The sequence below is a fragment of the Anas platyrhynchos genome, chromosome 3 (assembly GCF_047663525.1).
Source record: "Anas platyrhynchos isolate ZD024472 breed Pekin duck chromosome 3, IASCAAS_PekinDuck_T2T, whole genome shotgun sequence".
Lineage (NCBI taxonomy): Eukaryota > Metazoa > Chordata > Aves > Anseriformes > Anatidae > Anas > Anas platyrhynchos.
This window is the reverse complement of record NC_092589.1, coordinates 87,575,963-87,603,108: the sequence shown is the minus strand read 5'-3', so window position 1 is coordinate 87,603,108 and position 27,146 is coordinate 87,575,963. Positions and strand designations below refer to the sequence as shown.

General features: G+C 36.5%; 1 protein-coding gene across 8 annotated transcripts in view; it reads left to right on the top strand.

The window, feature by feature from the left end:
- MYO6 (myosin VI) overlaps positions 1-27,146 on the top strand; it is a 109,641-nt gene that overhangs the window by 56,496 nt on the left and 25,999 nt on the right. For all 8 annotated transcript variants that reach the window (XM_072036257.1, XM_072036260.1, XM_072036259.1 and 5 more), the window contains 14 exons: positions 1,989-2,133; positions 8,969-9,126; positions 9,464-9,555; positions 10,002-10,074; positions 11,630-11,757; positions 12,807-12,902; positions 15,124-15,297; positions 18,949-18,987; positions 20,578-20,671; positions 23,229-23,359; positions 23,444-23,521; positions 24,447-24,576; positions 25,410-25,500; positions 26,836-26,986. In XM_072036257.1, coding sequence (XP_071892358.1) covers positions 1,989-2,133; positions 8,969-9,126; positions 9,464-9,555; positions 10,002-10,074; positions 11,630-11,757; positions 12,807-12,902; positions 15,124-15,297; positions 18,949-18,987; positions 20,578-20,671; positions 23,229-23,359; positions 23,444-23,521; positions 24,447-24,576; positions 25,410-25,500; positions 26,836-26,986 — 1,580 coding nt within the window. The remainder of the gene's footprint in view (positions 1-1,988; positions 2,134-8,968; positions 9,127-9,463; positions 9,556-10,001; positions 10,075-11,629; positions 11,758-12,806; positions 12,903-15,123; positions 15,298-18,948; positions 18,988-20,577; positions 20,672-23,228; positions 23,360-23,443; positions 23,522-24,446; positions 24,577-25,409; positions 25,501-26,835; positions 26,987-27,146) is intronic.

The following is a 27,146-nucleotide window of genomic DNA, read 5'->3' as shown; positions in this document are numbered from 1 at the left end:
TGACAAGGTAAAATGAGATCAGTTCCTCTTAGTCTTACTTCATGCACATATAGCTGTTGTCAAACCTGGTAAAATTTTTAAAAAGGGCATATCAAAGAACATTTGAAAAGGTGTTTTGAATGAAGAATTAAATGAATATTAGCTTCTTAGGTTCAGTGGCTCTTGATCCAAGCACTGAATTATCACAGAATTGCAGAAACCTTCAGGTGGGAAGGGTTGTCAGGAGGTCTTTCATCCAACATTTTCTGGTCAAAGCTGGGCCAATACTGAATTCAAACCAAGTAGTTCAGGGTTGTTCATAGGGATGGGAAAAACTTCAAAGAGAAGATTCTACAACTTCTCTGGGAAACTTGTTCCACTGCCTAATTATTGTCACAGCGAAGCTATCATATCAGAACCTCCCCAGTTTCGATTTCTGATCTTGCCACCTTCATGAAGATGACAGAAAATAGGAGGACAATGAAGGTAGAGAAGGTTAGTGGCTTCATGGCTTGATAGTAAGCTGGCAGAGAGCTTCCATACTTGGGTCTTCTGTGGGTTGACAAGGATAAAACAAGGTGGACAACGTGAAAAAAATGTAAATGTGAGTGGAGAAGGAATTTTAGGAGGCCAGCAAACGAGAAGGGGAGCTATAAGTGGTGTGGAAAGTCAGGGGTGAGAGAAGGGAAGCAGACACCCTTTTTAACACCTGAAAAGTTCGTTACATTGAATGTTGAAATTCAAACCTGTATTTCCTGGAGTCAAATCTTACATTTTTTTTTTTTAAATGGTCATTGCAAATGAATGTATTTTTCTGCTCTCACCTTGTAAGTGGGCACACAGGGTGTTCATCCAAACTGCTCCAGAAGTGTATTTCTGTACCAGACATCCTTTAAAGTTTTGTTGCTGCTTCAAATATCTGGGCAACACCAAACAAAAGCAGACTGCTACAGGTTTGATGGTGTTTCAGAGCTTCCCAAATCAATCCACATAAGACTTAATCTTTTGAGCACTCCATCCTCATGTCTTTTATGTGGCGTCAGTGCAAAGTTATGGAATTCAAGCAATGTTTGACTAGCAGGACCAAGTGCACCTTCCACCTCTTTATCTAGGAAATTGTTCGTCTCATGTGTGTGACAGTGGGAATGCTGGGAGGCAGCTGTGCCAGGCGCTTCTGTGCATAGCAGGGAAGTCTGGAGGATTACAGGAACATTGGCATCCAGCAGCTTGCATCGCTGCAGTTAGTTACTAGGTGTTAGCAATGTTTTGTGCTACTTCTGTGTTTTGGGATGGCTCTTCCATTTAAAAGCAGGTTGTGAACAATGTATGTGTAGAACAATGTTCTAAAAATACAGAATTTTTGAGGCATAGCTTTTGTTTTTTATTTTTGAGAATTAAGTCTTTATCACATCTGTAGCCGCATTTAGTCATTTCATTAGTCACATCTTTAATCTGTGAATACGTTTCTAGATGCTAACTTCCATTCCTCTGAAGCTGCTCTGCCAAGATTATTGCAGTTCATTATTTCCTAGGATTTTACATAAAAATTGCAAACCCGCAGCTGTTTCGTTAACATTAGGAAGTACGCCTCAGAGCAGATTGGTTTGATATGCCTATGAAATGGGACGATTTAAAGGCAAAAACCTATCAATTACAGGTTAGTTGGCATTCTTTGTGGAAACTTTTGAGTGATAGGGAGTCAGAATTTCAAGATCTATATGAAAAAAATGGAAAGGATTTAAAAAGTGATTAGGAATACACCGCGGAGTGGCAAAACCTTGCATGTGGTGCTGTGTATTTCAACATCGGCAAAAAAATATAAAATCGGGTAACATCCTTCAATCACCTCACGTTTGTTAACAAACACTAAAAAAAAATTAAGAACGTGTGTGACACAGTGGGGGGAGCGGTGGGGCAGGGGCTGAGGGGGTAGCGGGGCAGTGGCGGCGGTTATGGCGGTTGGGCGGCGGTTACGGCGGTTGGGTAACGGCTGTGGCGGTTGCTCGCAGGGGGCTGCACGCTGAAGGCACGGAGCCAGACGGCGCTGGAGTGCTGCGCGGCGCTGCTGGGGCTGGACGAGGACGACCTGCGCGGCAGCCTGACCACCCGCGTCATGCTCACCACGGCGGGGGGCGCCAAAGGCACGGTCATCAAGTGAGTCGCAGTAAAAGGAAGCCAGTCAGCCTGTTAAATACGGGATCTACACAGAAAACTGGCTACGTTACCAGATTTAACAACTACACCGATTTGAGGGATGTTAACGCTGTTAATTACAGCCAAAAGCATTTCAGAAGATACTGGGCGCATCTCTCGTCATGGGGGCTTCACAGCAGTCCCATCAGTGTGGTGTGCTCCTGTGGTATTAGGTATGAGATGCTCTAATTGGGGGGAGGAGAGAGCCCCCATCCACCTGCCTGTGTCCACGCTTCTCAAGTGTCAGGGTGATTGGTTGCCCTGTTTGTCACATCTGAGTCTGCTGAAGTTGAGTTCCAGTTTAAAAAAAAAACAACAAACAGCAATCCAGAAATGTGCTGCTGCTTGCTGCTGGTGAACAAATGTTTAACCTTAACTGTGAAGTTAATGTGGTTTCATAGAAACATATAAAATAATGAAACAAGATAAGAGATGATTGTATTTTTTTTTATAGCTAGACAGAATGAACCACTATTGAAGTAAATAGCAGCCTTAAAAAAAGTGTCCCTTTTTTAACAAGCTTACATTTTAACAAGAAGCTATTATCAAAGTAACTTCCTAGGTGATTTTTTTCTATCTGCACATGGAGAACAAATAATCACAAAGAATGCGTTTAGATGTGGGTACTGATGATAACATTTCAATACCATGAAAATTAGGACTTTTCTGAAACTGAGCTTCATGAAAACTCAATTTCACTACAGTTTCCATTTGCTTATGAAAAATCTCTGCTTCCACCACAGATTTTCTGCTAGTCTAATCCATCCCGATAGGGATGCTGGATGCTAGCTGAACTGCATGCAACTGAATTGTATGTTTTAACATTTGGTTTTCTAACGCTGTCTATTTGATATATGTTGTATTTTTTTTTTATTTCTGCAGTTGAAGAAAACTTATCAAACTAAATTTGGGCTAAGCAGTTTTGAGCAAATTAAAAGTTCTGTGTTTAGTTGAATGCATTGATTTTTTAATTAGGAAACTAATTAACATCCACTCATTGGAAGAATGAACAGGAGTTTCATATCGATTGTAGGGAAACAATCAGATTGTTTTGGGTTGACTGAATCAGAAATGTAGCTTTCTGCATGTTTTACCAGAAAGTTTAATATATGAAAGCCGTCGTTAATTAAGTGTATTAATGTGGCTTATGTAAGTTCCTTGCATATTTTATCTCTTGAAATTTCCCCCTATTATTTAAAACAGATACTTCATGCTGTAAAACAAATATTTGTTAACAGTTCATAAACTTGTGGACTTGTAAACTGGGTACATCGGTTACAGCTGACTGATAAAACCTTGGTATATATTGTCAGTGGGTCCAGTAAAAGTGATGAGTGTGAGTTAATACACCTAGTTTATGTCAAATTTATGAGGGGGAAAATTGGTCTTGGACCACTTGAGAGCTTTGGCTGTTTCAGTCCTCAATTGGTGTAATAGACTTGGAGTAATGAAGGTTTCCAGTGGTCAGGAGCTGTGCAAGAGAAGTAATCTTCATCATAAATTATAAGAAAACAAGGGCGGTGGAATTGTGTTCAGTGCCCACTGCCTGATCTCCAGGGTGCAACTGATCTTCCTGGCTGCTTTTGGACATAGTAAACCATTGGTGACAACCTTCACTGTTTGGATCTCATGTTTTCTAGGGGAACACAGAGGCTCTTCTGAAATAATTCATATTCAAGAGGAGTCTTAAGTTTATGGGCTGTTGTTCTGGTAAATGCATTATTACCAAATAGCTGACCATGAGGTTTATTTCTAGATAGAGCAAACAGATTTTTTTTTCTTTGGTTGTGTGCCTTTTTCTATACTTGGGAAGAAGAGACATGCAAGAGTTAAAACTTAACAGTGATTACCACGGAAAAAGTTGCAGTTGCAAATGATAAATGGAACAGCAAGGTCTTTGATACCTTAATCCAGCAGAAACTTGGTCAGTATGTCAGTATTATGGATAAAGTTACAGCAGACATATATCCTACAAGACAGATGGAACTCATATTAACACATGGTGGAATGAGATTGAAAGTTTGTAACTTTTTTTTTTTTAACTTAATTCAGTCTGTGATCCACTGTAACTGCTGATGTATTTACATTTTTGAATCCTCCTAAGTATATTACCACACGTTTTTCTTTACCAAAATCCGCCTTGTGGATTTTTAGATCATGTCTTCAGTTTGTAAAAATAGTTTATGCTAATCACATTTTTGAGATTTCCTGCTTTTGTTCTTAGTTCAGTATTACCAGACTGTTTTTATGAGCATACTCATAATTTCTCCATCCAGATTAATGAAAGTGTTAACTAGAAGCAGAAGGGTTTAGAACAAAACACGTCCGTGTCAGATTCAGATGGCACCCAGCTGGAATTGCTCTCTGTGAACTATTGACTCAGTCTCTGAGAATAGATTGGTTTTGGCTTTTGTATGTGTAACATGGAGATAAACCGTGTCTGTATAGTTTTCTTTTGAGAATGTTTGGTGAGACGTATCAAGGCCTAAAACAAAGGCACATGGTGCTTCCCTTTTACCACTTCTCAAGTGACCCTGTCAAACAAGGTTTCTTAACAACTTGTCTCAAACTGATTCTTGGCTTTTTACTATCTGGTTGCATCTGAGAAGATTACACATGGCTCTGACTTGCTCTGTTCCATATTCATATATATAATTTTTGCTACAGCTTCAAGTTCACCTTGGAATATGACTGTAAAGATTTTCTGTTCAGCATATTCATCCTGATAGTCTGCAAACACAAGTAGCTGTGTTTTTTGTGTCAGTAGATCTTACTTTTCCCCATTGTTTTATTTTGTGGGTGGCAGTAAAGGATTCAGAGGACTCCCTACACCAAAGGATAAATGTATTAAGCCCCTTTCCCTAGCCTTTCCTGAACTTGTGCTGCTACAAGCAAACATATGCTAATAAATGCACAGTTGTGTCTTCTTCCCATGTGGCTTACTGCATGCACAAGGAAAGTGGATTGGACTCTTAGTTATCTATTAAATAGACACCAGGTTTTGCTATGGCAGTGTGGTTTAGAAACAATCTGATTGCTATTAATATTAGAGTTTTGACAAATACATTGTTTTATTTTGTTTCGTCACCCCAAAGAGCTACTCATTTCTTTCTTTCTTTCTTAGGGCCTTTTTGTGTGGAAGCAGATCATGTGAGTTCTAGTAGGTCACAATGAATAAATAGCTCAGCTGAAATCGCTGTGCTCAGAGTATAACAAAGGCTTTGTTCAGCTGGGGACAATGGAGCCAACAAGGAACAGTAGGAGAGTGATGCTAAATGCTATCTCCGGGGATTTTATTAAATACTAATGTGCAGTGGCCTGCCAGGGAGACTTGACAGCTGCGCTACATTTCTGTGTCCTTTTTTCGTCTCCTCCCAAAAAACATAATAATCACCTTGTTGGCTGATGTCTTTGCTGTGATGTAAAGTGTATTTACAGAGAGAAATAATATGTTTGTATTCAAAGTCCAGTACACCTCTTAAGCTGTAAATGCACTGTGCTGGCTTCACTCTTTTGAAACCCGGAGGCTTTCCAACAGATCTCCATCATCACGAAGTGGATCATTTTACACTGTGAAACATTTAACCGACATCATCTCAAGTCGTCTTCCTATTTTTGAAGTAGCACATTTTCTACCAAAATGCATTTTTAGTGATAGTACTGAAGTATTCTTTAGTAAAGTAAGCCTCTCATTAGGTAGGCTTATTTCATCCGGGCCATTTTAGTTGTGAAGCAGTAATCAGACTGAAAGGAAGTGGCTTCTGGATATCATTTCACCTGCTCTCTCTCCCCCAACTGTTGATAACTATGGGCAAATTACAGATATTTAATTGTAATTTATGTGGTCTGGGTAAGTAAACTGAATGATGTTAAATATTGGAAAATGTTTGAGGACTGTGTGGAATTGTCCCAACCCATGAGAGAGCTTTGCTGTAGGCCTCAGACTCTGTGAATCACTGGGAACTGTACTGAAGAAATTAGTATGAAGATCAAGCAAGGCTTTCTTTGTTGCTGCCTTAACAATGGCTAGAAAATTGAAATAATTTCTTCCCTCTTTATGAATAGGTGATGGATAGAGGGAGAAGGGGGAGAAGGTAAAATGGAGGAAGGAAAATAATTCTTCTCTTCAGACAAGAAACAGGAGAAGAGAGACTTGGTGAGCAGAGTAGGGGAAGGAAGGATCACAGGAAGGAAAAAGCCCATGAGAAGGAAGTCACTTATTCTGAGAGGCAGTTCTGTAGTAGTGCTCTTTGGTATCTACTGAGTCAGTGAAACTGCAGCATTGTTTTGTGGTTCTGTGCTTCTTCAGCTGTGCAAAAAACACTTCTGGGTTATAGTTTCTTTCCACAAGTTTCTGCTGCATTCTGTGATAATTTAAAATAGGGTTTTGAGCAGTCTGTGGAATTCTACTTAACGATGGTAGAATTTGGTAGTTTTAAAGAATAGGGTCATTTTAGTAAGTACGTGCTCTAGGAGTTTGTCATGTTGTTTAATGTACTTTAAAGAAATGAAAGCATAAACGATTTTAGTGTATTCTCTTATGCAATAGGCCTGCGGCTGACACGTGGGCATTAGCATTCTGATCTCTTAAACGTATCAGAATGGAATGTAAAGGTATCTTCCTGCTATTTATAAGATAAGATTTCTGTCAGTACTTGTTACCCTAAGATAAGTCAGGAGATCCTTAGTGGAAGACAAGATTGTGTGTTAAAGCTAATTACTATCTAATGTAATCTAGCTGTAGGTGTCCTTAGTGAACAGAGTCTCTGGTTCCCTGACTTAGCAGTCACAATAGAAAGTGATCTCTATCAGTCTCACATTTCTGTATCTGGCGTATCATCTTTGAAAAATACAGAAATAGTAATCATGAGGTAGCTTAGTGCTTGGGCATCCTGGGAAGTCGAGGAAATGATGCAACATGGGTAAGCTGCGTAGTGTTAGTTTTCCCTTTCTCATTTGCCAGTTCTGTGTGCTCCTGTGTGAAGGAAGCTGCCTGGAGGGGGCGACAGAGCAGTTCTGTGGCTGTGGCACCTTGAACCTCATACACCTCGTGCATGGGGCTTGCTGAACAGTTCATATGAGTTATTTCTTGCATATTTGAAAAGTTCCATAGCTGGTTATCCACCGCCTTATCTAAACAGGCTGACCTTTGGTTCAATACTGAGTGTTGTTATAGCTGTAGTCATCCAAGGGTATGAGGCTAGTTATGGGGAGAAGTGAAATAGGGAGGTACCTGGGGAGAAACGCTTTGTTTTATGAAGCCGACTGACTAGAAAAAGCAGAAGAGCTCTTGCTGAAGCCATCATCTTGTAGTCTTCAAGACAAAGAGGGCTGCTGTGACGACAATCTTGACGTTCCTTCCTGCAAATTCTATCAGCAAAGGCGCTCTCCCTAAAAAATCTCTTCTTTTGATTTACTTTAACATTGGATATGTCAGTATGTCATAATACAGTGTTGTGCAAAACCTTTGGGTACCCATATTTATTAGAAATTTTAGGCCTTCTTTCCATGAATGAAATTTTTATACTGTCAGGATTTCAAACTTTTTTTTTTTTTTTCCCCTTTTTGCTTTTTATATTTTTTTTTTTTGACATGTAAAAATCCTTTGGAGAGTTTTTGATCTTTGTCAGTCTGATTGTGTTCTGGTTTGCTTCTGTTCAGCTTGTTGGGAATTCTTATTTTGAATTCTTTGGTAACATGATTAGGATGTAAGTACAATTTGCGATCATACCATAACGCTATAAGTTCATTTTCATATTTCTCTCATTTATTTCTTAAAAATTTCCATAACGTTTTTTTTTTTCTATTAATTGTCTTATTCTGAAGACTTCTACAAGTACTTCCTGAGCTGCATAGAGTAAAAGAGTTTTTATTTTTTGGTGCACCTGTCTGTTATTCTGAAACCTATTTAAAAGCAAGTCTTGTAGAATGTATTTATTCAGAAAGTAAAATAGGTAAACGTGCTTGCTTTTAAGCATATGCATTTAGGCAAGTCACTGTCATACTGACTTCATGGAATAGGTAAATACATGTATGTATAGCTAGAGTATGTATTTATATTTCTGATATTCCCACAGTTCTTTGTCATGCATTTAATAGTCTTTAAACTTGTGACTTAAAGAAACAAAACCACAAAAACCGTAGACAGTGATAACTGCTAAATTGCAGTGTAAATGTAAACTTTCAATAAATTGCCATAATATAGAATAAACCTTTATAAAAAGGGATGGAAAAAGGTAAATTCTCACTGTTTTTCCAGTGTTAGAAAAAAATCCTCCTATTTGGGATCGCATCTATGTTTTGCAACAAGATTGCATGCCCTGTCTGTGCATTTTTTTCTGTTTTTGTTACTGATTATTTTACAGTCCTATAGTTTCAATTATAGCCTTTATGAAAACATGGGGTCACAGATGTCATAGGAAAATTGAACTATAGCTTTCATTGTAATAAGCAGCTCATAATAAATAGTTGAAATGTTTATGTTGATAAGAATATGTATTTCAAATGTCTTTCTCTGGCTATTTTCAATATAGCTTCTATTAAACGAATGAGAAAGAAGTAATCTGTATCTTATTGCTAATGAGGATAGTAAAACATTATTTTTTTTAACAGATAATGTACTTAGTCTAACTGAGCAAGATTGTTTCTTGGCACCTAAGTTTACAGCCCAGCCTTTTTGTGTCCTGACTTACAAAGATGGGAAAGGTTCTTTTTAAGTTTACAGCCTAATCTCAGTATTTTCAAGTGAGAAATTCTGAAACATAAGATCTCTCCTTTATTTATTTATTTTTAATAGGGTACCCTTGAAAGTAGAACAAGCAAACAATGCTCGTGATGCCTTGGCTAAAACGGTGTATAGTCATCTCTTTGACCATGTGGTGAACAGGGTAAACCAGTGTTTTCCATTTGAGACTTCTTCTTTCTTCATTGGAGTTCTAGATATAGCTGGTTTTGGTAAGTATTCTTAACAAATAAAATATTTTTTTTTCTAGTAATCTATTATTACCACTGTAATAATACAAACGTATGGTTTCATTGTATGGGACCTAGCTTTGGTTTGCTGCCAGATATAGCTGTCTGTTATTTGTCATAGAAATATGATCTGCCACGGCATTTTTTTCTCTGTCTAACATGCAACTTGAAAATCTGTAACAGCTTTTATTTTATTGAAAGAAACACACATATATCAAAAAACATCTTTAAATATTAGCACAGTGAAACTTCTCTTACTTATCATAATGTAATTGCTGGAATGCTGGTTTATCACAGAAGTTTAACTTCTGTTTTTCAGAATACTTTGAACACAACAGTTTTGAACAATTCTGTATCAACTACTGTAATGAAAAACTGCAGCAATTTTTTAATGAAAGAATTCTGAAAGAGGTATGTTGTATGTGTAATTTTTTTTTTCAGTAAAAAGATACTAAAGATAACATTATTTTCCCTAAGATTGCTCATTATGCTCATATTAAAAAAATTAGTCAACCACAAGTGGTCTTGCTGTGTGACGTGATTGTGCTAGAAAAGAACATGATTTTCAAAAAGATACATCTTCCTTTCTTCTTCTTAAAAAAAAAATCAACGAAGAATTCTTACTCTAAATATCATTAATTAAAATGGGGTATCCAAATATCAGGCAATATATTGTACATAATGGGAGTATCTAAAAGCGCATTGGTATATCATTAAGGAGGTGAGGTTGGAATATATTAAGCTGCACAAGGGAATTCTAAAATGTGTGTTCGTTCTTGCCCAGTTTCGGTGGGTAAAAAATATGTGGTGAATCATAGTTTTTCTTTTACTATTATTCCTTATTTTTCCTTTTAAAGGAACAAGAACTTTACCAGAAAGAAGGCCTGGGGGTTAATGAAGTGCGCTATGTAGATAATCAGGACTGTATAGGTATGTACTTTTGAAATGTCAAGCTATTCATTAGCATCTTGGAGAAAAAAGCTTAAACTACTTTAAGCAGTTAGAGGCAAAATAATAAGCGGTGCTAGTAATTTCATGCTTTTAATTGAAACCTTGTGATTTCTTTCATTTTTTTTCTAAATTCCATTTCCAGTTGGTAATGGATCCATGTTGTCCTACAGTGTGTTATAAGTGCAGGTGGGACTTGTGAATTTCTTGGCATTTTCATAGAAAACTAATCAGAATGTCTAAATATAACAAGAGAAATAAAAAGAAGGGTGTGGGGGTGTCTGAGGGAAAAAGTTCCATTATTTGAAACACCCACCCACCGTTTTTGTTTGTGTGAGCCAATTGGCAAAGAAGCAAAATGAATTATAGGCAATAGGCTGTAGAGATTCCTGTTGCTGTTAGGTTTGCGCAGACTGATAGGCCAAGGGCTTACTTGTTTTATGTTCAACTTGTGTTCTCCAAATCGGTGTATTATGAACAGAATTTGACCTTGCTGTTGCATTTACAGCAATTTATTTATGGTAACTAGTCAGTTAGTTCTGGCTGGATTGAGGATTCATAGTGGCAGAATTCAACATCTGTTGCAAAACGTCTGCTGCTCCGAGTTTCTGTAGCTCTGCTGAAGAAGTTTTCACTTTGTTGGATAGGACTGTGCAGTTGGTAACTGACTTAACTAAAGATGATAGCTCTAGTCAATCAGGGCTCTTAGCCATCTCGTGAAAAAGCAATAGAAAAGTATCTGAAAGAGGGAGTAAAAACATAGCAACAGAAAATATGATTTCTGTGAATGCAAACCATACCTCTTTGGTGATTTACTGAAGCATGTGCATGAGCCTGTTCCCCAAAATGTTATCATATAGAGACCATCATGTTTCTGTAAAAAGGGTTGTTCCCCCTGCCATCCCATACCTAGTTGTTTTGAAACAAAATCTCAGAATCAAAAAGGGTTCCCTGATGCCTATTGAAAGAGAAGGTCTCTCTCTGACTCATAGTGGGAAAAGGGGTCAGGTTGTAAAGACTGTAGATGAGTTGTCTTTTACCAGCCATAGAAATGGCGTGAGCAGCTTACATAAGCATACAAGTAGTAGTCCCTAAGCCATGACCCCTTTTACTATTCCATGTGACACCCCACTGCAGATTTTACACGTTTCTTCATTGTATGAGGTATTCTTAGGTAAGTTAGTAAAATCATGGCCTGATTAAACCATTTAAGCCTTTTTTGTGTTTTTGAGTAGTCAGGAGAAAAGGATTTTCTACTGCTTTTAGAAGTGAGTGACAAAAATAATGTTGCTTTCTGTAGAAATATGATTTTGCTTTAAGGTGTTGGGCCAGGCCAGTGACAGCAGTTACCTGAAACAAGCAATTATCTATTAAATCAACAAATAAAATTTATAGAATTAGTTTACAGTGACTTTCTGTGTTAACAGCTTTCCCAAGATAGTTACACAAAACTAGATCAGTAGTACTTTACACTTTTAATGTTCAATTCTGGTATGTGATTATATATTTAATTTTTGTGTTTTGTTATTTTTAATAGATTTGATTGAAGCAAAATTAATAGGTGTGCTGGATATTTTGGATGAAGAAAATCGTCTTCCCCAGCCAAGCGACCAGCATTTTACTTCAGTTGTGCACCAAAAACACAAGGACCATTTCAGACTCTCTGTAGGTTTATTTGTGTTGGCTGTCTTTTTTTTTAATAAAACAGTTCTTGGAACTGTTGATAGTAACACTGAATTTAATGAAAACCTTTTCCAAGAAATCTCATACCACACCTGTTTGTATGATCTGTATGCTTTTGTTAAGGACAAGTTCAGTTATTAGGTTTGTTTTGAAAAGTTCACTAAAGGCTTGTTAAGTCTTCTAGCAATTCTAATATCCTGTTGAAAGTATAGCCATATTCTTCACTTCTCTTTGAAGACTATTAGTGTGTAGAGCAAGAAAAGGAAAAAAAAAAAAAAGCAGACATTTTAATTTAGTTTATTTCATATCAGATTAGCTATTTTGTTAATTTCCAAAACTGCTTGCTTTGGAGAATATTTCACTTGCATGAAGTATCTAGCTAACACTTCAGCAGTGAAAGTACGTAACACACCAGGTGAATTTATTTGTCAATAATACTTTAACATACAGCACTCTGTGGAAGGTTAATGAAAACCATTGCAACTTTTATACATGACTTCTGTTGAAATACAAAACAAACAATCAAACAAAATCCCTGCTGAAAAAATGCAAGTAAAAGGAGCCAAATAAAATTGCCATCTGCTTACTTTTCTTAAAGTTTCCTCTTAAGCTTGTTTGATTAGGTTCCTGTGCAATGAAACATTCTTGTCAGTATGTATATGATCAACAAGGTCGTTGCCTTTTAAAAACGTTTTAAGCTTCTATCTAATCCTATTTATATGACAAGGCTATTTGTCAGCTTGTCATCAGCTGTGCAATAAATGGAATAGAAATTGTTGACAAAAAGCAAAAAGAAAGTCAGCTAGGTAGACTTAGCAATCCTGGACAATTTTATTTTGAAGGGTGTGAATGAGAATGAAAATAGTTTTTTCAAATATCCTGGTTTGAATTGAAATAGTAGTGGTCTTCACAACTGTATTGCAGGCAATGTCACTTTCAACATCCTGGCAAAATCATGGTGATGTCCTAGGAATACATTTTTCTCACCCTCCAATGTAATTCTTCTTTGTAATTCAAATTTTTATTTCCAGATCCCTAGAAAGTCTAAACTGGCTGTTCACAGAAATATCAGAGATGATGAAGGCTTTATTATCCGGCATTTTGCGGGAGCAGTATGCTACGAGACGGTAATGTTACTTAAGTGAAAAAAGTCAGCTGTTTCTGTTACACTTTATAATATACTTTTCAGTGTATGTTCTCTTTCAATTAACAAAATTTGTTAATTGGAAGAGAAATGGCAAAGTTGTTATGTTTTAACTTTGAAATTAGTTTTGTGAATGTGTGACAGAATTGATGTTTTAATTTCTTTTAACTTATCAGATGACAAGACTTCTGTTGACATGTTTTGTGTGTCAAATCTGTAGGTAACAGTGTCAACATTAAAGATATTGAGCCACATTCTGCTACAAATCGTATGTCAACAGAGGTCTGCATCTCCAACAGGAGAATGTACCACATAACACGGAAGTGTTACTAGGCTTAAGCACAACTTTTCAGAAACATGCTTGTTCTTCTATGCAATATCAGTTTATTATGTTAAAACTCACATTTTATACTTTTTCTTTTCCATTTCTACTGTTGGTAGAAATGTAAGAATATGAATATCTGAAATTCATATCTGAAATTGTTACCCTCAAATACATGCTGAATGCATGTACTTTTTTATGACTGTTAATCATACAAAAATATTGAAACAGTCTTCCTAGGGCAACATCTAAAACACAATTTTTGAAAAAAAATATTAAATAAAAAAAAGTGAGGGTAAAGGATAAATGAAAGATCCATAACACTTTATTGTTCTCATCTGATACTCCAGTGTGTACAAGGGAAGCTAATTCCAAAGACGTGTTTTGTCATTTGAAAATGCAGACTCCCAGGGTGTGTGCTTACTTCAAAGTACCCCAAGAATAACAATGATTGCTATAGTGTTTTGAGATAGATGCATTCAGTAGATAATTTAAAAAAAAAAAAAAAAAAAAAAAAAAAAAAAAAGAAAGCTGAAGTCTGTGTATTACAAAAAACAAGGTCACACAGATTCAATATCAAAATAACACATAACATTGGAATGCATTTATGTTCACATGGTCTATGTTTGCTGTTTTTTACCTCCTCATCCTGTGTTAATACCTAATGGTTTCTTCAGGAACAGAGCCAGATATTTGCACATAAGCTATGCTCTCTGAGCTAACCAGGTATGAGACAGCTTTGGTCCAGAAGCCATGCTAACATGCTTGACTTCATTTATTCCCTTCTTCAGAGGGTCTGACTTAGTTTGGGCCTTAGCTGGACTACAGCTGCCTTGAATGTTGTTCATAGTTTCTTTCTCACTGGTCTTGTGGCAGCTTTCACAAGCTAATTTCTGGTGAGAGCATTCAACTGTCTACATTTATGTTCCTGTTATGTTCTCATAGTCCAAGGGAATTTGGGAGGCCTGTGTTTGTCCTTTGACCCATCACCTTTAAATCCTTTTATGGGATATGTTGGCAAATTCATATTTTCTCAATCAAATTAAATTTGCCTTCTTCTGTTCATAAATGTCAAAGCAACTATTGAATGTGCATCACAAATTCTTGATAGAGAATTTTGTTAGTGTGAAATTGGATACAAGTGTCTTGATCTTTGAGTTTCAGTTTAATACACAGCTCTTAACGTTTAAAAGTGAGTCAACTTAAATCAAACAGAGGCATAGGGCTTGTAGGAAGGGATGATACCTGTGGTTAAATCAACTGTGCTTCCATGGTTGCAGTACTACTAAGATAACTGTTCTTAATTTCATTTTCCCGACTTTAGTTCCACCAGTTAAAGTGTGCATGCTAGTTCCTATTTCACAACAGAGCTCTTCGCTGCTTGTCATATTATTTAAGTGTCTCAGAACTAGCAAATTGATGCCCCATCCTGGAGGTGTTCAAGGCCAGGCTGGATGGGGCATTGGCCAACCTGATCTTGTGGGTGGCACCCCTGCCTATGGAAGGGGTGTTGGAATTAGATGATCTTTAAGGTCCCTTCCAACCCAAGCCATTCTATGATATGCTGAGTACTGGAAGTGGAAACGAGTGTAATCACTGACAAAAGCACAACTGGTCTCATAACAGGCGCTAAACCTTACCTTGGGTTTCATAATTCCTACAATATCCTTCAAATTTAACAATATCTTTCCTGTCTGTCATTAATGTTTTGTATGTCCAGATGAAAAGTTTGAAGTAACATGAAAATATTTATCCTACATACTGTTTCTGATCTTTGAATAAAGTGTGGAATTCAGCTTTTCATTAATTTTAACTTAATTTTTACTTAAGTAATTGGATCAGTGAAACAAGTGTGCTATTATTTATTGGCTTTTATTTTCAGACACAATTTGTGGAAAAAAATAATGATGCTTTGCACATGTCCCTTGAATCTCTAATATGTGAATCCAAGGACAAGTTTGTTCGACAGCTGTTTGAATCTAACACTAACAACAACAAGGATCCCAAACAAAAAGCTGGAAAACTTAGTTTCATCAGTGTGGGAAACAAATTCAAGGTAACATAACCTAATAGTCTATTTTCTTGTAATATGCGCCATTTCTAACTTATATGAAATAAGTAGAACTTAAGGATGGGAGAACTAGTGGTTACTTGACATTCATGCAGCAAAAATGTTGTTAAATAGATGTTTTTTTTTCTATTAGATTGTAAGAAACCAGTATATTCAACTTGTGCTATACATTTCTGTCAAAATATGTTTGATAATTGTTCTTACTGAGATTGTGCAGGAATTCATAAGTCAGGATTTTGCAAGGCCACGTGGAAGTCTTTTATTTAAAAGGTTTAATCTCTTGATCTAAATTTGAATTTTGTAGACTTTCAGGAGTTCTAAATGTGACAAAATGTGTTCTTCCATCCTATCTTAATTCTTTGCTGTGTAAGATATATCAATTAGTTGCAGTTTACCATTCTCAAAATTCAACATTTAACCTAACCACTGTTTTTCCTCTTAAAAGTATCAATAGTCATGGCTTTCACAGAAATATGTTCATTGTGCTGAATGTTTCCTTTCTTAATACCTGAATCTGATGCTTCTCCTCATTTTCTCCTTTCTTCTGCTTGTTGTAAAGCTGACCTTCAAACCTTGTCTTCTCCAAATATTTTCTGCATCCTTTTCTCATTCAGCAGTTTTATTTTAGCTGGACTATTCCAGCTCAGGATGGCTAGAAAAAAGAACTATAGGGGAATTAAGAGAGGAAAAGCAGGCACAACCATGGGCTGCAGGTAACTTTTTCAATCTCATGGATTTACTGTTGATAGAGCTGCTGCAATTTCAGTAAGAGCTCTTCTCAACACATCTGGGCCAGATCCAATGAAGGATTTACATGCCTTCAAATTAAGTGCTGTGACATATTTGGTATGTTACCTTGCTTAAGGCACCTAAAACCCCAATTCACATGTCTAGACCCCTTATGCAGTCCCTGGTGAAAGCAAGTACCTTAGAGAATTCCACAATCTCCAAGTAGAGTGGGCTCTAGCCAATAGCAAAAGAGTTTCTGCATTTCTACTCTGTGTTAAGGTTATGTGCTAAATTAGGACTGCAAGATAAATTCCTTCTTGCGTAAGTGTATCCTGTGGCTTAGTGATCTGTAAAAATGCAAAGGCTGGAAGAAAGGGAGGGATATAGTACCAGCACTTGCTTTTTGTATAGCAACTGTATTCTGGTTCTGGTCTATACTATATTCAGTGTTTTAACTCTAAGCGTATGACCCTTGGCACCAAGTTACTGCTCAATCTGGCAGAGGGAATTCCTCATACCCTTTTGGAGATGTGCTGTTATGTAGCAAAAAATAAATTTTGTTTGGGCAGGAAGCATAAGAGAGAGAGTCTGACTTGTAAAGTAGTGTTTCTGGAATTTAGCTGGGAATTGGCCATTCTGCTGTCTTGAGTTTTGCTATGATACTTATTTCCTCCTCTTTCTTATTATATAGCAGTTGTAGAATTAAGCTGTAGCGATTGGTTTAATATAAACTACATGAACAGAAGACAGAATGAAAAATGGAATTACATGCAGATATGTGACCTCTAGGGCAAGCCCTGCAACCACGAAGCTGTTGTAGGTGAAGCTGAGATCCATTGTTTTTTATAATTGCATTTTCAAAATGAAAGCAACTGGGATCTTTTGAGATAATTTCCACATTCTTCCATCTGGGTGTATAGTTCCTCTTGGATTTAGCATTCCATGTGCAGTAAATGTGGAAATGTGAAAGATACAGTTGTCCAAGAAGGGTTAAGTAAAAAAGGAGGCATAAGTTAAGCAGCAATTGAATGGGAACATTTTGGATTTTATTTTGGACCTTTGTGTTCACCTCTGCACCTAGAACATGACTAGAAGTCCTTTTTGGATCTGGCCCATTAATCTATAGTTCTTTCAGTGTTTTCAACTTTCATGGCATTTTGAATGTATGTGTTAATTTCAGTAATTCATTTAGTGTTACCTTCCCAGACACAACATGTACTATTGATGAGCACTAATACCCTTGAAAATTTCAATTTAGATGCCGTCAAAATACTTTGTTATTTGAGTAGAAATTTCATCTCTTTAAGAATAAGAATTCTCAACCTATCAATATGTCAGTCGGTCTTAAATTCTTCTAATTACATCAATTATTAGATGATGCAAGGAGTTGTTTTTACAAAGCTCTTCACACGTCCCATCCTTACAACTAATTAAAATTGATTCATATAAATCAGTTGAGGAAATGAAGATGAATTAGTAGAGGAAATGAAGATGAAGACTCTACACAAAAGTCTTTGGGATAGTTTTACCTTAATGTAGTAATGATGGATTAAATTGTGATAATTCCAAGAGCAATAGTTTCAGCAATATGCCTTATTCATATGATCATTAGTGAAATTTACCTGAGAGAGTCTCTTATTTCTTGTCAAGTTATGACTGTAAAGAAGGGGCATTTTTCCTCTAGCAGAACCATATTTTGTTGATGGAAATTAGGTTTTCCTCTCCAAGATAAAGCATTTCCTACTTAAGAAAAGATAAAAGTTATATTCAAAGTAGATGCAAACTGTATGTGAGATCCAAGCAGGAGGTTATCAATGTTTGTCATACTTCTTGTGGAACTCTTTGTCTTTCTAACTATATCCATGAAACATAAAAAATACAATTGCATCTACTGGTAGGAAGACTGACAGTGTAGGTGATTCATATTGCTGATACAAATCTGTTTGCCTGTACTTAAGGTAGTTGAAAGATCTGGTTTAAAAAAAAATCAATCAAAAGTAACATCCTTTCCATCTTGGGCCAGTACAGAAAATGTGGAGTATGATAGGACATTCAGAATTTTGTCTTACTTGAGTCTATATACCTAACGGTTGCTAGTAAACTAGAAAGGCTAGCACAACAATAATCTGTGTGGTAGAACAGACAGATCCATAAAGTGAAAGTATAATTCTGTTTTTCTGATATGGTCCTGGAATATTGAAGTTCCTACCAATTTATATCTCTAACAATGGCAGCTGTTTCCTAATATCCTACATATCTGGTAGTTCTCTAGTCTTCTCCCCAAATAAGTGCAGATTTGTGATATTATTACAGTATGTTTAAATATACCCATAGTAAATGTAGTTTAAAACCACAGTCTATTGTCATCAATGCAGAATTAAAAATTTGGAAGTTTAGAATTAAAAATACATTATGAAGATTCATTTACTGAAATGACGTGACTTAGACTCTCAAGCCAATACAGCTTCCCCCCCCCCCAAGAAAAGCTGAGTATATCTCATATACTTCTGGTGTTATTTAACATACAAATAGGCTCGTTAAAGATTAAATCTGGACTTTCACAAATTTTCAGTGTATTTTTTGGATTATTGCTGCTCAGTCTCATTTCCTTTATAACTTTATTGCATCTTTCGTTTATTTTCCCAAACGTGCATGCACTTTTTTGATAACTATGTTGTTGTAAGTAACTGGTCACACATGGTGTTGTTGTACAGTTGAACATAAGTAATTTCTTCAGGACCATTCATGCACTCTTACATGATTTTGTCTGTTAAAATATGTGGATGTTTGATTTATCAATTCTGTTTGATTCACTAACAATAAAACGTGCATGCAGTAATGCTGTATCACTATTTTGTGTGTATACTTGTGGTTGTTAAGACTACTGAAATGCCTTTTCTTTTACAGACTCAGTTAAATTTGCTTCTTGAGAAGCTTCACAGTACTGTAAGTATATACAGAGATGCAGGCTTACCAGTTTTCTGAAATAAATCATAATTCGTTTTCTCGTGTTTAGTGATAAATAATTGCTACAGAGTTTGCAGTTATATGGTACCTTTGAAATGTCCTGCTCTGCAGGTGATGAATATTAATTTGCTTTTCAAAACAAAAAAAAAGCAAAACTTGGAAAAAAATGTTGTAGAATGGAAGTTACACAATTTAGTTTAAAAAAAAACAAACAAACAAAAACTAAAACTGTCCAAGCTGCAGTCTCCATTCTTGTCAGTTTCATTTCCGTCTATTCACTGGTAATCACTGGTGACTAATTTTCAAAAGATTCAGAGATGTTACTTAGAAGTAAGAAAATAAATTATTAATTTCTGTTTTCAGATTCCATAAGCTAGTTAGAACTAGAATGTCTTATTTCACTTTTGCGGTAGGCTGCAGATACACAGATGCTCAAAGAACCTGCTTCCCCTAACAAGAATTTGCTGTTTTAGCTGATGTAATTCAATAGCTTGCAGAATTCTCCATGTAATTTGACATACTGATTTTTTTAGAAGATGCATTTGTAGGAACACATTCTTGTTTCTCTTGACAGCATGTTCTAACCGATTCTGAATAGGAGATTATGCTCTGTCAAAATAAGGGGGAAAACAAGGCAAATGATTGGGACAGGTGCTGGAGCATAGTTAAAGTTTTACAGAAATCATGAGGATAGTCTGAAAGAAAGATAACCTCCATCATTCACAGCACAGTGGAATCAAGAGTCAGTCCAGGGAAAAAAGTGTGGCTGGAGGTGCTCTGCTGTGACTTCAGCTAACACATGGTTGAGAATATGTTGTTACTAGACAGATTCCTTGATGGGCTGTCTTTCACTCTTGTCTGTAAAAAACATTGCAAACAAGTAGTAGAAATACGTTTTATTAGTCTCAGTTTCATTTTAGTTTATAAGGTAGGAGGTTATCACTGGCTACCTGTTAACAGAAAAATTTGAATGATCAACGTTGCCTCACAAAAAAAAAAAAAAAATCATCCTTAAATAGAGGATGACTATGAAGTGACTAGAGAAAGCAGCAGTCAAAACTGTAGAGGTAATATATTTGGGGATGAGAGCAGGCTGGAACCATGTGAGGGAAGGGAGAGTGAAGACATAAGCCAAAAGAAATTGTAAGAAGTGAAAGCTAGAAAAAAGGATGGTCAAGTTAAGTTCATCTAGCATGATTCCGGTGTCAGGAGACTGGTAGCATGTGAACTCTGGAGAAATGAGGCATTTAGGTGATATTACTGCAGAGATGATGAGTGTAGTATAATCTAGACTGCTAAACCTTAGTTAGGTTGTAAGCAAAACAGTTCACTGAAAACCCAAAAGTTCAGGTTCCAATTAAATAAATGGCTTGAGCATTGAGATCAGTTACCTCAATACCAAGGCTGGACTGAAAAAAAAAGGGTATATGAGAGCGAAAGAATGTCTTTTTCTTTTTAAAAAGGTATTTTTCTTCCCTTTCCCCTGCCCCCAGTAATTCTTAAATGACTAACATGTTTCAGGAGGTTTCAAAATGTACAGATTCTGCTAACTCATTGTTTTGGTAACAGGGATCTAGCTTTATTCGCTGCATCAAACCTAACTTAAAGATGACAAGTCACCATTTTGAAGGGGGGCAGATCCTCTCTCAGCTTCAATGTTCAGGTAGTGTATGCCTCTGATACTTTTCCCTGTTATGTGTTTTTTTTTTTTTATTTTTATTTATTTACTAGGCCATTGTATCTTGATCTAAGTTTGAAATATATGAGATGGAATTGATATTTCCTTCCTTGAACCCTTGCTTTCTAGGAGGTAGCTTATTTATGCCTTATGAACAGTTACTTAGGTGCTTTGTAACTTCTCATTTTAGTCAATAGAACACAGAAGTGATTAATTTGAACAGCGATAAGGTCTCATCTGTATAAGAAGATTCTACTTTCCATCACCTGTTTATTCCCTTGCTTTTAATGAGAGTTTAGACACCTGGTGCATGTGTAAGGAGTCATGTACTGGCACTTAAACTGCATCAAAAGAAGCAGAAGTGATTCTCCCCTTCTATTCTGCTCTTGTGAGACACCACTGCAATACTGCGTTCAGCTCTGGGGCGCCCAACACAAAAAGGGCGTGAATGTATTAGAATGAATCCAGAGGAGGGCCACGAGGATGATAAGGGGCTGGAGCACCCCTCTCTCCTATGAAGACAGGCTGAAGGAGTTGGGGTTTGTTCATCCTGGAGGGGAGAAGGCTCTAGGGAGACCTTATAGCAGCCTTCTAGTATCTGAAGAGGGCCTACAGGAAAGCTGGGGAGGGACTCTTTGTCAAGGAGTGGATGGGATAGGAGGACAAGGGGGAATAGGTTTAAACCAAACAAGGATAGGTTTAGATCGGATATTAGGAAGAAATTGTTTACTGCAAATGTGATGAAGCCCTGGCACAGGTTGCCCAGAGAAGCTGTGGATGCCCTGTCCCTGGAGGAGTTCAAGGCCAGGCTGGATGGGGCTTTGAGGAACCTAGCCTGGTGGGAGGTGTCCCTGCCCATAGCAGGGGGGTTGGATCTAGATGGTCTTTAAGGTCCCTTCCAATCCAAACCATTCTGTGATTCTGTGAAACTTAGATTTCCTGATCTGGAGCTGAATCCTATCTTGTTGTGTTGCCCAGAATGTTAATAGGGCAAAAGCTCAGTCCAGAGCAACAGAAATTCCTTTACATTGTTGTGGGAATTTGTGTGAGAAACCCCTTTGTGCATTTAAAGCAGTATTTATTATCTGAGATATATAATCATTGATGCCTGTTTGCTTTGATTCTTATATATAGTATGCTAGAGTTGAATAGTCTGTTTTACTTTTTCAGCATCTCTTTATACTATTGTTAATTTATTTGGGAGCTGAGTTTCCAACTCCAGTGCTTTTTCCTGTTACTTTACATATTACAAATTGTGACGCCATGTTTTCGTTATTCTTGAAATAGGCGCTTTCAGATTTTACATCTTTATTTTAAAGGACAAATACTAGCAGGTTTGCTCATTCCCCACTGAACAGAGCAATGAAAGGCTTCCATGGGAATTACAGCATTGTTATTGTTGTTCTTCATAGGGTGTTTATTCACAAAACGACTTCAATATTTATTTTTACTCTTTTCTGTATATTTGTATATTTAGTAGCTTGTGCTTTTTGCTTTTTTTTTTTTTTTTTCTCTTTTTGAAGTTGAGATATTTCTAGGTTCTGGAACTGATGTTTTAGCAAGCCTACCTGTGTTTCATGTTATGTCACCATTGCAAAACCTTAATAAGGTTTTCTCACAAATTAGAATTCCATTAAGAACATTTAGCCGTGGATTTCAGGTTAATAGCATGTCAGAGAGACAAAAAAAAAAAAAAAAAGAACCTTTTTTGCTACCATAACAATTGCAATGTCTTACAAGCTCACTTTCCATGTGTGCTTACTTAAACTGCAGTAAATGAAGCTTAATTTAGTAAAAAATAAAAGAAGTCATAATAAGTAAAGTTTAGAAGTAGCAGTGAGATGCAATGCTATAAAAGACGTTCTATAAAGACAGAGACCACGAGTCACAGGTAAACTTCTAAGTAAGTCTTTAAGCTTATATGGAAAATATGGTGTTGTAGAATTATGTAAAGCAATGGGCAAAATCTGGCAGAGTCTTGAAGTAATGTTTGAAGTAATTTGAACCTTTTCCTGACTTTGTGTCTGTGCTTCACAGATGCCCTAGTTACAGATAAAATATAGTAACAGCATTACATCTTATCAGCTGATACCTAGTGCTGCAGGAACACAAAATGTTCTAGCGCTGCATTTGCATTTTACCCTGCATCTGTACCACAACTCACAAATATCTTTTGCATGCTAAAAATAAAAGCCTGGCTGGGCGTTGTTTGTTTCTTTCTTTAAAAATGAAGTACAAAATGTCAACTCTTCTAAAAAGAAAGAATGACAAGGAGAAAAAAAAAATGCTCTGCATGACTAGATGTTAGTTTTGTCTCAAATAGGGAGAAGATACAAGTTCTTCTCATCTGTTTCGTATTAACTTTTTGGGAATGATCACATGATCAAGAAGTTTTAGAGGCTAAATCAAGCCCCAGCTGAAATTTGTGGTTTGGCCTCTGAACAATGTCTGTGAGGCCTATGCCATAAGTTATCATAAAAATCACTGCTTTATTTGCATTTTGCTGATTCTACCTTTTGTGCATGTGTTTCTGTGAATTTAGGAATGGTGTCTGTTCTGGACTTGATGCAAGGTGGTTTCCCTTCGCGAGCTTCATTTCATGAACTGTATAACATGTACAAGAAATACTTGCCTGAAAAATTGGCACGACTGGATCCTAGACTCTTCTGCAAGGTAAGAGAGAAATCTGAAAATGTATTATTGTTGTTTTATTTTGAAGGGGGAAAAATATCAACCTAACTGTTTTCTGTGTTTCAGGCACTGTTTAAAGCTTTGGGACTGAATGAAGTTGATTACAAATTTGGATTAACCAAGGTGTTTTTCAGACCCGGCAAGGTAATGTTTCTTGAACTACATGAATATGAATCATAGAATAAGTTGGGTTGAAAGGTCCCTTTGAAAGAGCTTTGTTCAACACCCTGTTGAAAATGTGACCAACTTCAATAAGGTTGCCCAGGGTTTTTCATAAGCACTGTTCATAATCTGTGGGGAAAAAACAAATCAACGCTGACATTGATAAAATTGATTTCATAGTATTGTTGCTAATGCTGCTGTATTCCTGAAGCAATAATCGTGTTCCACAAATTGCCCAGATGTTGCACCAGTCACTTAAGACTATTTTGTTGAATATTAAGAAGAGCAAGTCAGAGCAAATAAATAAATATTTTCTACTAAACTCTAGTTGAAGCTGAAATCTCTTTCTATGATTCTGAGCATTGCTGCTGCTATGCAGAGAAAGAAGTAGGGAGCTGTTGTGACTAGGAAGGAAAATTATTCTAGTCATTGAAAACATATAATTATTAAAAAATAGAAGTGCAGGATTTTCAGAAAGGATTTCTTTTAATTGGATTTCTTACAGGAAGATTAAAATTTAAGAAGAGTTTTCAGGTTTTTTTTTCCCCTAGATACAGAATTAGAGGTGTCATGAAATTGTAGAAGATCAGAGTGAGTATTCAGGATGTGGAGAAACAAATAATTCTTAAAAATTTTGGCAATACATTTTCAGTGTTTAATAAATGGTTGGATTATGCAAAATGCTAAGTGTTGCACATCAATTTAAAAATAAAACAGTGGTCATTCTTGTTGTCGTCAAATATCCCAGATGTACATGCTCACTGGAATTAATTGAAAGCCAGTATAATGGTGACATAGTTTACATTAATAATATTTAACTTTTTGTTTTTTACCTCAACGTGCTCTTAAATAGGAATATAGTCTAACACTCTGTTCTCCTCATTTGTAAATCTGGTTTTGCATTTAGTTTGCAGAGTTTGACCAGATAATGAAGTCTGATCCGGATCACTTAGCAGAGCTAGTTAAACGAGTGAATCACTGGCTTATCTGCAGTCGTTGGAAAAAAGTTCAATGGTGTTCACTCTCAGTGATCAAATGTATGTATTTTATGCTTTATTAAATATTTGTTAAAAAATATAGCAAACCAATTATTAGCACCTTGAAATGTGGCCAAGGACACGTATAGCAGATGCTTCCATACTGAACTCCAAGTAATTACTTTCTGGGTTGGTGAAATTTCTTAGGCTTTTGTTAGGGATTTATATGAGGGCTTAAAGCTAAGGTTTGTAAAAGTGGTGGTAGACTGTGTCTCCCTGCCTTCTGTATGTTTGGGTGCTTACCAATGCCTGGATAAACACCTGCTCAGAAATAGCTAGCAAGCACAAGGATTGTGGGGGAAGAGACAGCAGGAAAAGACAGTAGTTCAACTCTCAGCTGACACCATGGAGTTATTTAAACCTGAGAAGTGCCTGCACAGAGGTTCTCTCCAGGTGAAATCTGCATATTTGGAAGCACTGACATGAGAAACAGGGCAGACATCTCCACTCCAGTTATTACTGCTGATAAGCAGATAGGTGCCTGTCACTATCAAAATATTATTTCTAATTGCAAACACTGCCCAGCTTGATGTAGAAACAAAGCAGTGTGGAATAGAGATTCGTGGTGATAGGGGTTTTGATTTTTTTTTTTCTTTTTGGTGTGTGTGTGCTGGGTGCTGAATTCTGCCTATTTGTTTTGTGGGGTAGCCTTTAAGCCTAGCACAGGGTTGTGAATATTCTGTCTTTTATATCTTACGTGTTTGTTTTTCAGTGCGGACCTAGCTCTCAATGCATGCTATTTATATACAGTAGCCATCAGGTGTGTGAGAAATATAAAAGTTATGTTAAATTGTTTAAACCATTGAGACTCAGTATCTTTTGTGTGTTTACAGTGAAAAATAAGATAAAATATAGAGCCAGTGCCTGCATCAAAATACAAAAGACTATTCGTATGTGGCTTTGCAAGAGAAAACACAAACCACGGTAAGAGGATATTTCTTTCTTGAAGAAAATGGATATTTCTATAATACTTTCTTGTGAATGTAAAGAGATGTACAATGCTGAATTAAATGTATCTGCAGTCACTGAAGCGTGCTAAATATGATTGAAAGGTATGATTTGAGAGGTACCATATTTTACCTCTCTTTCCTAAGGATGAATAGCCTGACAAATACTATGGCCTAAATTACATATAAGAAAGACCTTTTTTTTTCTTCTTCTTAATGATGAGGATGGTGAGGCCCTGGTACAGGCTGCCCAGAGAACCTGTGGATGCCCCATCCCTGGAGGTGTTCAAGGCCAGGCTGGATGGGGCTTTGAGCAACCTGGTCTTGGTGGGCAGGTGGGGAGGGGATGTAGAATTGGGTGGGCTTTGGAGGTCCCTTCCAACTCAAACTGTTCTGTGATTCTATAAATCTGAGCATTTCCAAAGAGGTTTGTTAATCTCTGTTCATAAAATCCTTCAGTGATAGCTTAGGTATTAGGCATTCTTAGTTATGTCTCTAACTGCAATTTAAGCTCAATAATTTTTGTCCTTTACTCATTCACACCTTCCATTATAGGCCCCCTTTCTTCTGTAGCTTAATAATTATTTGTTCTGTCTGTCTTGCCTCTTCTAGAAATCAAGTAATGTCACTAGGTTTACTCTGATTGCATGGAATATTGATGGAAAAGCCACACACACACACACATGTATAAGAATATACATATATTTATTTTACATCCTTTTGATAGTTATGTTTCATTGTGGTCCTTGACGTTTTTGATTTCAGTGATTTCTTTTTAGGAAGACTGTCTGCAGCATTGTAATTTGTGTGCATGGCCTTCAGTATTGGTTCTTTAAGAAGCTGCAGGTTTTCCTGGACTCCTTTTGTTTTCTCCCAGATTTTTTTTCCTGTGGGGTCTAATGATCGGATTCCATATTGTATAGTTAAGTTTTACCTGATTCAGACCTGTGATTGATCTTTCAATGTCACATCTCGAATTTATCACTCCAGTCAAAATCTTCAGGTGGTGGTGATTCTAATGATTTGTTACTGAGACAAAAGCATTGATTATCAAAATAAAAATCCATTTATCCATTTTAAGTCACCATATGCTCAGAGACCTGGTCACTGATGATTGGTATTAACAGTGGTTGTTAGTAAAAGGCTGTTCAATTAGTTCATGTTGATAATTTTTGAATTTCAAAAAGATGGTGAGATTTATCTGAGGGCATAGTTTGTCTCCCCTGTCTACCTCTGTAATGTGAATGGTAGCTATAGTTTTAGATATGTCACCTTCTAAAAATAGCTCAAATAACATGTCTTAAATTCACAGCATTGATGGTCTGATAAAGGTGCGTACACTGAAAAAGAGACTTGATAAGTTCAATGAAGTAGTAAGTGCTCTGAAGGAGGGAAAAGCAGAAACAAGCAAGCAGATCAAGGAGCTGGAATATTCTATTGATGCTTCGATGAACAAAATTAAGGTATGAGAGAAACAGTTTCTTTCTACTGGAATCTTTTAAAGCCTTAATCTAAAGTAGAAGGTCAAAGTATTTTCTTTTTTATAGGAAAACATTTAAATATAGAAGTCTCATTTTTCAGAGACACCACTTACATCCTGTTCAAAATTATTTGTGAATGTAG